The 12,400-nt window shown below is 41.2% G+C and overlaps 2 protein-coding genes across 6 annotated transcripts in view; both read left to right on the forward strand.

Annotated features, from left to right (window-relative positions):
• The window catches only part of samd11 (sterile alpha motif domain containing 11), a 1,171,052-nt gene that overhangs the window by 352,315 nt on the left and 806,337 nt on the right, over positions 1–12,400 (forward strand). The gene's annotated exons all lie outside the window — the stretch shown is intronic.
• arhgef25a (Rho guanine nucleotide exchange factor (GEF) 25a) overlaps positions 2,621–12,400 on the forward strand; it is a 41,380-nt gene continuing 31,600 nt past the window's right edge. For both annotated transcript variants that reach the window (XM_044038057.1, XM_044038058.1), the window contains exons 1-2: positions 2,621–3,308; positions 4,644–4,782. In XM_044038057.1, coding sequence (XP_043893992.1) covers positions 3,213–3,308; positions 4,644–4,782 — 235 coding nt within the window. In that variant the 5' untranslated portion in view covers positions 2,621–3,212. The remainder of the gene's footprint in view (positions 3,309–4,643; positions 4,783–12,400) is intronic.

The following is a 12,400-nucleotide window of genomic DNA, read 5'->3' on the forward strand; positions in this document are numbered from 1 at the left end:
TTTTTTTTTTGTTACAAATGACGGTGTGTATGTGAGAGAACATTTTGTTCTAATTCCCACCTCCTGATAGTTCTTTCACTTTCCTTTTAGGGTCAGAGTTATTTTCCTCCTATTCTGCAAATTCCTCCCAGAGTCACTCACTCATCACTACAAATGGCAGTGGACCTTCTCCCCAGACACCACAGTACCCACCAGAGGTCAGTGGCAGAGCAAAAGAACTTGGAAAGGGGCTTGGGAAGCAATGAACTAAGTTTAGCCAGCTTAGTGACTGATTCTATAGTCAGCCATGTGCTCGGCTAATATTAGATTGTTGGCAGTCTCTCCAGGGCTGGTCTTACCAGCACCTACTCTGCTTAGACTCTGCATGCACTTGCTGTTTTGCACGTGCTGTTTACTTATTTATATTATCTGGCTTAAAGACAGGACTCCCCCATCCAACCCCCCCTCCCACTTCTCCATCTTTTCAAGCGCCTGAAACCTTCTGAGAATAAGGTGAATGAGGGGAAGTACAGAGGAAGCAGGGCTAAATTTGTTATGGGAGGCAAGAATGGGATTTGAGGTGATTTGGGGAAATTTATTACATCGGGAAGTTGGGGTCTGTGGTGTTTTTGTTTTTACTCAAGTTTAAGTGACTAAGACATGACTCAAAAATGCAGCTCACCGCATCCTACCCCCAATCTTTCCCCAGAGCTTTTTGATAGGACAATTCCAGTTCCATATTCCAACTGTTCTCTTTTCACATTTGTTTTGGTATCTCATTATTTCATTGATATTTCAGAGAACAGGGTGTAATTCCTTAACTCAATTTTCACTGCCATTCTTTCACGATGTAAAATGCAAAAAACAACAGTACAAACAGAGAGAGAGGGAGAGGTTTGTGGAGCTGAATCAGCATGTGACAATGGTTGGAATTTAATGGACATTCATGTGTACATAAAAGTTACACACTATTGCTTTCATAGGAAAATACAAGCCTATTTAGACACAAGGTTCAAATGCTTGAAGCCTGTGAGGCAGTTGCATTTCTATGTCAGTAAGACGTGTCTCACACACACTCCCTCAAGATCTGTTGGGCTGTTTCATCTGCACATCTCTCCCTCTGCGTTAGCCTGGAGTTATCGAATTTTTTCTGCACATATGATTTCTTCATTATAAGACAGTAATCACAGGCGTGATGTGGAAACTTTCTGTGAACAAAGCAGCCGGTAAAAGCAGACGAGTGTTTCCTAAGGCTCTGACACCATTAGTCCACCTCTGCCAGTAATGTCTTTGCTCTTCACTGTTGCCAGTGACTAATTGCAATAACCTGTGATAAAGTCATACTTGTTCAGCTTTTCACCACACTTGTTCTGTTGCTGTCTTAGAAAGTTGTTTTATCTAGTCTTAAGTTTGTGTGGTTAATTCCCAAAAAACAAGGATGCACTAAGATTCATACAATTTTGCCACATGGCCAATAATAATCGATAATCCTGTTATTTATGAACAAGGATAGATTTTATGACTTTGTGTCTCTGGTGTGATTCCAGTGCCGCTTGTAGTCTAGCGAGCTAATATCTGTGGCATCTTTTAATCTGGTTAAATAAATAATGAATTCAAAAATAATTATAAATACAACCATAGTAATAATAATAAAAAAGAATAAAATACAAAGACCAGATGTGGCAGTTTTATTGCTGGCTGGGTCTCGCTTGTAAAACTCTAAAGAAGAAGCCTGATCACATTTGCCCTCGTCTGTTTATGACCAAAACAGGACAGTGAGTAGATCACAGGTCACGCTTAAAATCAGCGGAGATTAAAACATCTCTGAGACACAGCTGGAAACTTGTCTGCAATATTCCTGAAATTGAATGAAATAAAAGAAAATGCTAAATTGTACAATCTACTCACTTAGATATTTTAATATTAATAGATAAAGGAAATCATAGGATGATAGTTTGTTTTGTGGGTGATTTGCAACTAGTTTGAAGCCAAAGCTCCTCTAAAGAATAGCAGCCCTTTGAGCAAATGATTGTATTTCAAACATAATGCTAAAAGTTTCTTACTTATAACTTATAGCTTTATTTATATCAAATCTTCAGGAGGTGTGGAACAAACACACCATCATAACTCCCAGTGCACAGATGTGTTAGTTAAAAGTAGTAATGAGTAAATATTGATCAAAGCAAAGACCAAAACAAAACACCAGTATGAATTTGTGGCCTTTGTGTTTCCATAATAATGAAATGAAATATGACATTTTTCCTTACAGAATACCATACAGAATGGACCATACAGAATACAAATACAAATGAATAGGAATCATTTTCACTTACAAATAAACACTACTAGTGTGACTAATCAGTACAATTATAGACATTGTGTAATGTGTGCACAATTGATGACAGCATTTTAAATAGTTGAGCCACATGAGCTCTGTGTTCATACCTTATTTGGGGCTGTCCCACTGCTTAAGAGTTCACACAATCTACTGTATGTGTCACTGTGTGAGACTTGGGCACAGAGGAAGAGAGAGAGTGGGTCAAAGTCAGACCAGAGGCTTGTTAGAGCGGGTAAAAAGTAAATCCAGGTAATGAAGAGGGACAAGAAACTATGGAAGAGAAAGAATGATGGAGGGAGGAGAGGTTTATTTGGGAGGTGGGAGGTGATACACTGTAGCCAATGAAGGACAAGAAACAAGGATTTCAGGGAGGGTGAAGCCCTGAAGGGACAGCTAATGTCTCAGCACTCAAACAGCAAGTAGGACAGGAGGGGAACCACCTCACAGAAGAACATAAGGAGGAAACAGAAGGATGACTAAGAAGAGGATAGCTGACTCTGTTCATGGAGGCCGACAAAAACTTCTGTGTTTCCTGTGTGGACATATTTACTGGACTGAGCCAGGCTTAGAGACACTTGCAGCCAATTAATGTGTGCACTGTGAGAGGGAAGGAGCTGTGTAGTCTTAAACATTCAAACTTAGATTCACAGAGTCAGACATGCCCTCTTCTCCTAGGCTCCTTTTTCTTATGCATGAGGTTTCCTGCGTGTCAGCGTGGAACACGGTGGGCTGCAGTGGCTCAGCTCCCAAGAGTGGCACGGTATTCTGTGAGACAAGAGCTTAAGGAGCAGAGAACAGGGAAACGAAAGACGGAGGACACAGAGACAGATTGAGAGAGATTGTGTCAGAACTGGAGGAGAATCACACATTTTTTTGGGGTGTTTGGCTGGAGAGAATGAAGGCTCTTCAGAAGAATCAGGGACGCACTGACCAGATGTTAGGAGCCATGGCTGATGTACTTTGTTCTGTGGCCATGCCAAATCAACAGTGGGTGAGTTTGTGTGTTTACTCACTCTTTATATAAAAGCATGAAGTCACTAGTTTATTTTGTCATTACTTGTATTATTACTTGTTCATGAACCTAAAATGGGAAAGTCAGAGAGAGAGAAAGAGAGAAAGTTGAGGATGGAGGGGCTGCCAGTCTCTCTTCAGTGCTCGGGTGGAATCTTGTTTCCCAAGAGGAAGCTGTGTCATGGTGATTAAAACATCTGACCATAAACAAAAGTCATGCAGGACTAATACCTCACTGCAACCTTGCAAAAGTCTGTCTCTCTGTTTATACACACACACACACGTGTCTGCATTAACAACAACAACAATATAAAATGCTTCTCTACAACATCAACATAAAGTCTGCCATAAAAATAATTTACAGATTGCATTCAAACCTGTAGTGTGTAACTTTTAAATAAAAACAAATGTCTGTTATATTGAAATGTGTTCACACACTGCTGATAAAGACTAACAGCTCCACATGCGTCTCTGTATTTACATTTTGTGGTGTCAGAGAGCAAAGTGGTTCATTTTATGTCAAGACAAAATGAGGCAACAGCAACATTGCGCTTGGAAAAGCAAGAAAGCTGCAAATGGATTTGGAGTATGACTGAAAACACAAAGAAGTGCCCACAAAAAGTTTCACAAGTGAATTTTACAGCTCCAAAAACCCATTTCTTGAACAGTTTAAATGCTTGTTCCCCCTGCACTGCTGGTGTATACACACAAATACTCCCTCACTCAGGCCTGATAGTGTTAAATTATTAATATTAATGATACTGTGTAATAATAACATCAACAATAGCATGAAGTTATGCACTGCAGCCTTAATGAACTTGCCGGGATCTGAAAATGTAAGAAAAAGGGCCAGATTGTACCAAAAGGTCCAAATGGCTATGTCTTTGAAAAAAAAAAGAGAGATTATCTTGATAAATCATTTCCTCCCCAGCAATTTGCTGCTTCAAAAAAAAAAAACCCATAATGGTGATTATAATCTCGCTCCACCTCTGCAGAGGAATGATAACACCACTTGCCTTTTTAACCTCCGCTCTGGTGTTGCAGGGCTTTAAATACAGTTTGAAAACGCTGTCAGACAGGCAGTTCATATTTAAGCTCTGTGGCAAATGTTGGGCCTCAGTGATTTCCATTGCATTCTTGTTCAGTCTGTAATGGAGGAAGGATAAAAAAAAAAATGACAAGTGATTGTGGAAAAAGAACGCAGCCACTGGTATGTTTTTGTGGTTATGTGACCAAAGGTACTCTGTACAATCTTAACCTCACATCCTCCCCAAGAGCTGTGCTTCACCGCTGACAACGGCATCTCTGTGTGTAGCTTTCAGAGGGGGGTGAAGCGGACCTCCCATCGAGTGAAGATGAAAAGGGGCCTGTCCAGGGCCAGTGGGAGCCAGAGGGGCTGGAGTGGGAACAGCAGGCCACCACCACAGAAAATCCAGAGAGGAGAAAAAAAACAGGTAAGACCTGAAAGATCTACGTTGAGCGTGACAGACCGTTTAGTTCAATAAAACCCACAATGCTAGTCTAAACACTGGCTCTAACCAAACCAGTCGGAGCTTAGAGACGCACCGAAACACAAACTTTCAGACTCGGCTTTGATTCTTTCTGTGAAAGGTCTCAGATTTCTGTGCAGTGACACTGTGACATCTCAAACAGCCTGTTCCACCGCCCCCACCACATTCATAAAAACTCGGATTGTTTTTGACATATTAACAGTCACGATGACGTCATTGCATTTCAAACTCTAATGCGTAACTTTCAGACATAAACACAATGTCTGTTACATTCAAATTGATGTCAAACTAGGTCACACAATGGTGATTAACCCTCTTATGACCATCAACATAATGAGGCCGCCTGGATTTATTTAGATTTTCTGGCTGTAGTACTGTCGAAAAATGTTCAATGAGTGAGTGTTTCTGCCCCTTTTTCGATATCTGGCAGTTATACAACCATTTAGTAATACGGTACTGACAAGCTGACGTCACAAATGTGTGACGTGCTGGTGAATCTAGCCTGTGATTGGACAGTCGTTACGCAGAAGTCCTGAGGGCTACCGTAATGACAAGTATATGGGCGCAAAGCTCTATTTCTCTGCTTTCCAGTATCCATCCATCTTCTACCGCTTCATCCTCCACATGAGGGTCGCTCGGGGTGCCGTGCCAGTCTCAGCTGACATAGGGCGAAAGGCGAGGTCACACCCTGGACAGATTACCAGTCCATAGTTTTTTGAATTTTCAAGATAGCACAAATGGTCTAGGAGTTACAGTAATGAGAAGTATGCATGCCACATTGGTAAGAGAAGGGTTCAACTATCAGCTCCACGTGATCCTGTATTTATTTCCGTGTTTAGATCTCACTCTGCACACAGGAAGCGAGTCATTTTATGTGAGGACAGACGGAGGCAACGGCACCATTGCGCTAGTAAAGCAGGACAGCTGCAAACAGGTTGGCGTTTGACTGAAAACATTGATACTTTTGCCTGTTTCCAGATGAAAGATGCGGGGTATAAATAGATAAAGTTACATCAATTCTGACATTAGCGACACCAAATACAAATGCTCATCATAAGAATGTCATCATAGGAATGTATTACATGCCATGTGAGATACAGCCCAGGCCTCTTAGCTTAGCTCCAGTTAAGCTTGTTTTTGCATTTTAGCCACGTGTGGATGAAAACAGGCCAGAGTCGCTTCTGCCATATCTGATATCAGATCAATGGGCAGTAATAACCTCAGAGATGGGAGTCACCTGAGTGTTGGTGTTTTTCTCTCATTAAACTCCACCCTCTGTATCCTCTATTAGCACTGATAGCAGTGAATTGCTTTGCTGTAATGTACCATACTTAAGTGCGTGAGAGGGAGAATAAGAGCTCTTGTGTGCATGTGTATACACATGCAATACTTTCCAGATGGGGCAAGAAAACATGCTCAGCTGCCTCCTTTCAGCCTCTGCCCCATCGCTGTTGGTTATACTTATTCTGATTTTGTTGTGGAAGGGTTGCGTGCGTTGCCATTTTACTTGAGTGGAATAGAACAAAAGGAGCTTTGTAGCCGGATCAGGTTTGGGTTAGGGAAAGTGTGTGTATATATGGGAGGTTTGGTGGTGTGTACCATGTGGTCGGACCACTAACTGTTGTGCAGAACAGTACATAGCGTACAGGAGGGGTGTGAGTGAGGCCAGAGGAAGCTGTCAGCGATGCTTATCTGTAATGGTCTTACTAGGATCGGGTGTGCTGCTGAGGTTAATGCTGCCAAATATTATTTTAGCTCCCAGCTCAGGACTCAGGAAAGCAGGAAAATTTGGGGCCATGTGGATGGATAATGACCAAAAGGCAAGATTGTTTATTTCAATCCCAGACAAGCGCCTCTGCTCAATTGTTTTTGCATAGCCCAATTTCCTCCGGATGGGAAATTGGATGGAAAATCAATGAAACACAAGGCAGAGAACATCTGAACCTCAACAACAAGATGCAGATGATGTCGTAGCCTCGAGTAGAGGGTGTGTATTTTAATTAGTTGGCTCCTCATTAAAACAGCTGGTCTATTTTCATGAATGTGTCTATAATGTGTGACATTTTAGAAATTTTTTTCAATAACTGATTATTCTTTTGTCAATATCACCTACTGGTATCCCGGAGGTTCTCTCTCACTCTCTTTCTCTCTTACAGTGATGACAATTTACATGTTTTTAGTGATTAAAAATGTACATTTTTAAAGTGCAACACCGTTTTTAAATGTTAAGTAAGTGGGCCATTTCTGCAATCACAAAAACTCCCCACAAACTTAAAATAGTAGTCCACAGTGTCTGTTTTGTAACACTGATTGGTGATGAATGGCCATGTGCGTCCGCACACTTTGTGTTTTACAATGTTGACTTTTCTAGACAAAATGCATGAGGTCTGCAAACAGGAAACTGCTGTGAACCGGTAACAATAACAGTGCTATAATTAACAGACAATTGCATGTATACACTGGTCACATGTGCACACACACACACACACACACAGTATACAAATATCCTTTTTTACCACTGTCTAAACCTAACCTGATATGAGTAAGTTACTACAAATAACAGCCTGCAATAATCAAAGGATTTTAAAATGTGAATCACCAGAGGTCAGAACAAGAGCCCGAAGTGCGAAAAATATAGAATAAAAATTGATTGCCCTTGTGCTTATTTGGCTTTGTCAGTGTCTCAGAGTTTGCCACCCAAGAAAATGTATGTGTGTGACCTTGGAGATGATTCTTGAAGTTCTTGAAGGAGCAGAGATTTCACTTTTTTTTACAGATAGTGTAACCGTTATCTATTTGCACAGTCACAATATTTCACACAGCTTGACCAGATGATTCCATATATCCTGAACTGGAAAATAGAAGCACTGCTAACACACATTTCTCTATATAGCTCTATGTATAAATACCTAGTTGTGTCATAAATATTCCAGAAGCTCAAAGCACTTTCTGTGCAAACAATGGACCAAACAATATCTGTTTGGATTCCATTATGTGTGCATTTGACCTACTTGATCAGTATATTAATGAGCATGGTTGTGATTGTAGTGTCATTTTTGACTTTTTATTGTCATGATGGAAAGGACCTCTTCTACCAAGCTTCATGAGACTGGGACTCACATTGTCATTGAGTATTTAGATATATCATGTTGTATTCATAGTAAATCTCACCGTACACCTTTTGCACTCATGCAGCTGTGCTCCAACACACTTAGTGTTTATGCTGTTACTGGCCAGGACGATGCCAGATGTGCTGGACCGTGTCTGATCCAAACAACTTTCATTTCATTTTAATTTGAAGAGTGTTCTGCCAAAACTCATCAGGCCATTTTCTTTTTCCATCTTTGAAATGTTGTGCCTTTTTTTGTTGCAGTGCTGCAGTGGCCGCAGGTGTTTTGAACTTTGAGTGTGCACTTTAGTTTTGGGTCCACATGTTGAATGCATAAAATCAGACAACATGTATATAATTTGGTGATGTTGCACAGTGGCATCGTGCACTAATCTAATCTTACACCAGAAGCATTATGTGTTCATGTGCTCTGGTTGATATCTCATGCTCAGGGATGACACGGTGAGGTCACGGTGAGATTTGGTCGTTTTTGCTGGTCAAATTCCGTGTGAGCTCATTATTTGTTGGCACAATTTATCAGGAATGCTCGGAGTGAATTAGATTACATCAGGCACAAAGATTTTCTTTGATTCTTTGATTCAAGTATGACCTGATCAGAATTGACTTCAACAGTCACTGTGTCACTGTAACCTCACTGTTGTGGAAATATATGGTGAGAAAAGAATAAAGCGTCTTGTAGCCAGAAGTAGCCTTTCTTCTTATAATAAGCAGAAAAGTTGGTTTATACGTAATTATTCTGGAGGAGGAACACACACACACAACATCACTCACAACGTTAACACATATATTATTTAAGTCTGGATAGAAAGATGTAGACGTAAAATGAAACTCAACAGGGTTGGTGAAGGCATGCTATGCCAGGAGGTAATTCTAGCTTGAGTGGAGTAGCTGTAAATTGCCGAAGCTTGTGTTGTGTTTTTAGAGAAATAGGTCAGGCAGACCAGCTGGAATGTGCCTGCCAGGTCAGTCAGACACCTCACAGGTCAGTGCTCCACAGCACAGCTGGCATTTAGTCCACAGACTGACCTATGTTGATATTCTATTTTATTGTATATTAAATGTTCATATTATTTTATTTATTTTACGTGTTCATTTGATTGTTTTGTGTCTATGAATGTGATTCACAAAACCGTCGATGAGAGCACTGGCTGTTTAGTTCACAATTAATTCTATTTAGTTCATTTGCTGCATTGGCTTTTCAGCAATACAGAAGAGACAAGTTGTGTGATTTTTTTTTTCTGACTGAAATCACAACTTCTGGTTTCAGTTTTGGTTAATTACAGATATTGCAGCAGCGGCTCTACATGTGTGGTCCTGAGGTTTGCTTTTGTTTAATTAACATTTTCTCCGATGGGTGGTGTTTTAGCTCAAAATGAAGCCTTGAGCCATGAAGTCAGCAATCCCAGAGTCTCATTGCGAGCACGCTGCTTCTAGAGCAAGGTTCACAGAGTAGTTCCAGAGAGAGAAAGGCCGTGGCTCGATGGAAGAATGAAAACTCTGACAGCCTTCAGGAATTTCAAAAACAGTAGCTGCATAGTATAAAGTGTGTGTTTGTTAGAGTGGCTGCATGTATAAAGTGTGAATGCTTGTAATTGTGGTACATGAGTAAGCCGGTGTACAGTTTGCCTGAGAGTTAGGTACAACAATTCGAATGTCAAATACAGGCACTCACAACACAACACAACACACAACAACACATCTATCTCCCTATAGCATGTGCCAGCAGAGTAGTTTAGTCTACAGCAGTTTTCCGCAGACCAGCAGGTCACAAGAGAAGAGAACAGGACAGTATCTCAGTGACATTTGGTCCATGATGGATCTCAGCCAACAGAACCAAAACCTCCCCCTCACATTGCCTTGTCCAGAATGCCAGTTTGCCTTAATTGGCGCTCAGCTCTGAGATGAGGGGAGGAAGACAGACAGAGCAAAAGAGAGGGACTGCGGTAAAAGGAGTAAGGAAAATGAAATTTACGTGAGCATATTTTGGCAGGATCTCAGCTGGCTGATGAGGTGAGGAGAGGCTAATGTCAGTTGGGGGTTGGGAAGCACACTATGAATAACCAACTGCATATCTGAGACTTGCCGTAGCTATTAGTATGCATGCTCATGACATGTGAGGTCTGTGTATATGCGCAGTTTAAGTGCATGTGCAGTATACACAGTACATTACAGTACAACGACTTCGCCCCAGCAGTTTATATGGTGTTTACAATATCTTTGGTCCACGAACGTCGCTACAAAATAACATGAGGTATTTGTGTTTTCTTTGCATGAGCTGATTAATAGATCCTCTTGAGATTCCACTCTGAATATGCTTCCTAAATGTGAGTGACTGCCTCCCACACTGAGTGGAAAGTTGATACATTCTCCCTATTTGGCTTTCTTCGCTTAAATGAAAAACACACCCGTTTGTCAGCGAGTGTGCAGACGCACAGACAAGCCTCCGAATCCATTCCAGTGTAAATGTCCATGTGTAGATTTTATTCCGCTCTCCAGATGTGAGTGCAGTTGAATCATGTGCGTATATGTGACCTGTCAGGGATGTGGAGAGAAGGCAGGAGGGGAGGAGTGGAGGAGAGGAGATAAAAGGGGAGAAATGAATGGGTGTTAATGCATGGCTCACCTCACATCCCCTGCTCCTCCCTTTAAGCCAGGGCAAGAAAATGTATTTTCATATTCCAGCTCACATTCAGGGTGTTTGTAAATGCATCATGGGCCTATTTTACTTGCAATGTTTTCAGAAATGTTGTCATCTGTTGACATCTCAAATTCTGCCAATTTTAGTAATGCCATTGTTAGTTCATCAATATACCAAAGTGCTGATTTTATGCTAGTAGATAGTAGAAATTGCTATTCCCTTGACTTTAGTTATGCTTTGAAGCAGCACCATTGACTGTGTGAACTAACCTAATGCAACAAGTACAAATGCCCCCTACTGGTATCTTGTAGAAACACACATCGGCACCGTCAGCCGTAAGAGTACATGGAAGATTTCCCTGTGTTCCCTCCCGTTGGTGTTTTAAGAATAATGCAGGCAGTGTTCGTTCACTTTGCAAAGCAGTGTCTTGTTTCTTTTAAGCCTTATGTTCTGCTGTCAAACCCACTGTTTCACAGCTCTCTTTCAATAGTGCTCTCGTGTGCTTATAGACATGCGTTTATCAGCCATATCAGCTCCAGACAAGTGGAGACATTCAGCAGCACTATTCAGTATTCCTCTGCTGAGTTGCCTCTTCAATCATAGTAGCTTAAGGCATCCATTATAAGCAAAAGAAATAGAGAGAGGGAAGGAGGCCAGGAGGGAATGAGGGGAGGATTGTGATCCATCTGTATGTGTGCAGGCAAAATCAGTCTGCTGTGTCAACTTGAGCATATATGTATATTTTTATGTTTTCTATGAGAGAGAAAATAGAAGCAGGTAAATGGGTAGAGAGTTGAGTCTACAGTATAACACAACTATATGAGTCCATGCTCCACAACCATTTGCCACACATTTGTGTGGCAAATGGTTGTGAGTCAGCCGGGTTAGGTTTGCTCTGACAGTCCATGACAGAAACACCCTGACAAACAGTCGGCCACCACACTGTCCCTGTGGAGAGATGGATGGATGCTGGAGCGACGTGGCTGGCTAACAAATCTGGCACCTGTGTGTGTTGGTTCTGTGCCAGCAGCAACTCCGCAACTCCATTTTTTCTTTCTTTCTTTTTTTTTTTTGCCCCCAAAGTGTAACCTGAGTGGGGTGCTGTGCCACTGCTGCATCACAGTATAATCAGCTGGTGATTTCTGCTAAACCGGATTGTAACCTTTGTGAAAAGGGGCATGATGTGATGCACTCCACAAAAGTGAGATGAGATCACTCTGAGTCATAAGCACAGCAGCTTCAGGCAGGCCTAAGAAAAGCTGTTTGTTGGTCAGAACATAATTGGTCGTGTTTCAGAACATGCAGTGTCTCATTATGATGTTATCTTTGAATGCATCTGCTTTACATACTGATCATTTGAGAGAGTCTGATTTCATCAGCTGATGAGTCATAGTTGATTCATTTTGAGTTTGAAAGCACACATCAAAATATGGTATGCTTAGTGTATATTGCTATGTTCCAAATAAAACTCTGCAGCTCCCCGATTCAAAAACAATCTAATAATTGACATGATTATGATGATGAAATGATGAAAACGTCACAACTGGATGATTACTGATCGTTTTGGTCTGTGCTTGGCAACAGCAGTGTTTTTCCTCTTGTGACTCTGTATGTGCAATCACTCAGTGGAACCCACACACACATGTGGATGTTGTCGTGTTGCGTAGATGCATCATTTTTCCCATGCATGGGTAGCAGAAGTTAAGAAATGTTCAATTGTGGTGGCCTATCAAATATTCAAACACAGGTTGGTCGCCAATGGAATCACATCTCATGTTTGGCTCAAATGCTAC

The sequence above is a fragment of the Solea senegalensis genome, linkage group LG11, assembly GCF_019176455.1.
Source record: "Solea senegalensis isolate Sse05_10M linkage group LG11, IFAPA_SoseM_1, whole genome shotgun sequence".
Taxonomy (NCBI): Eukaryota; Metazoa; Chordata; class Actinopteri; order Pleuronectiformes; family Soleidae; genus Solea; species Solea senegalensis.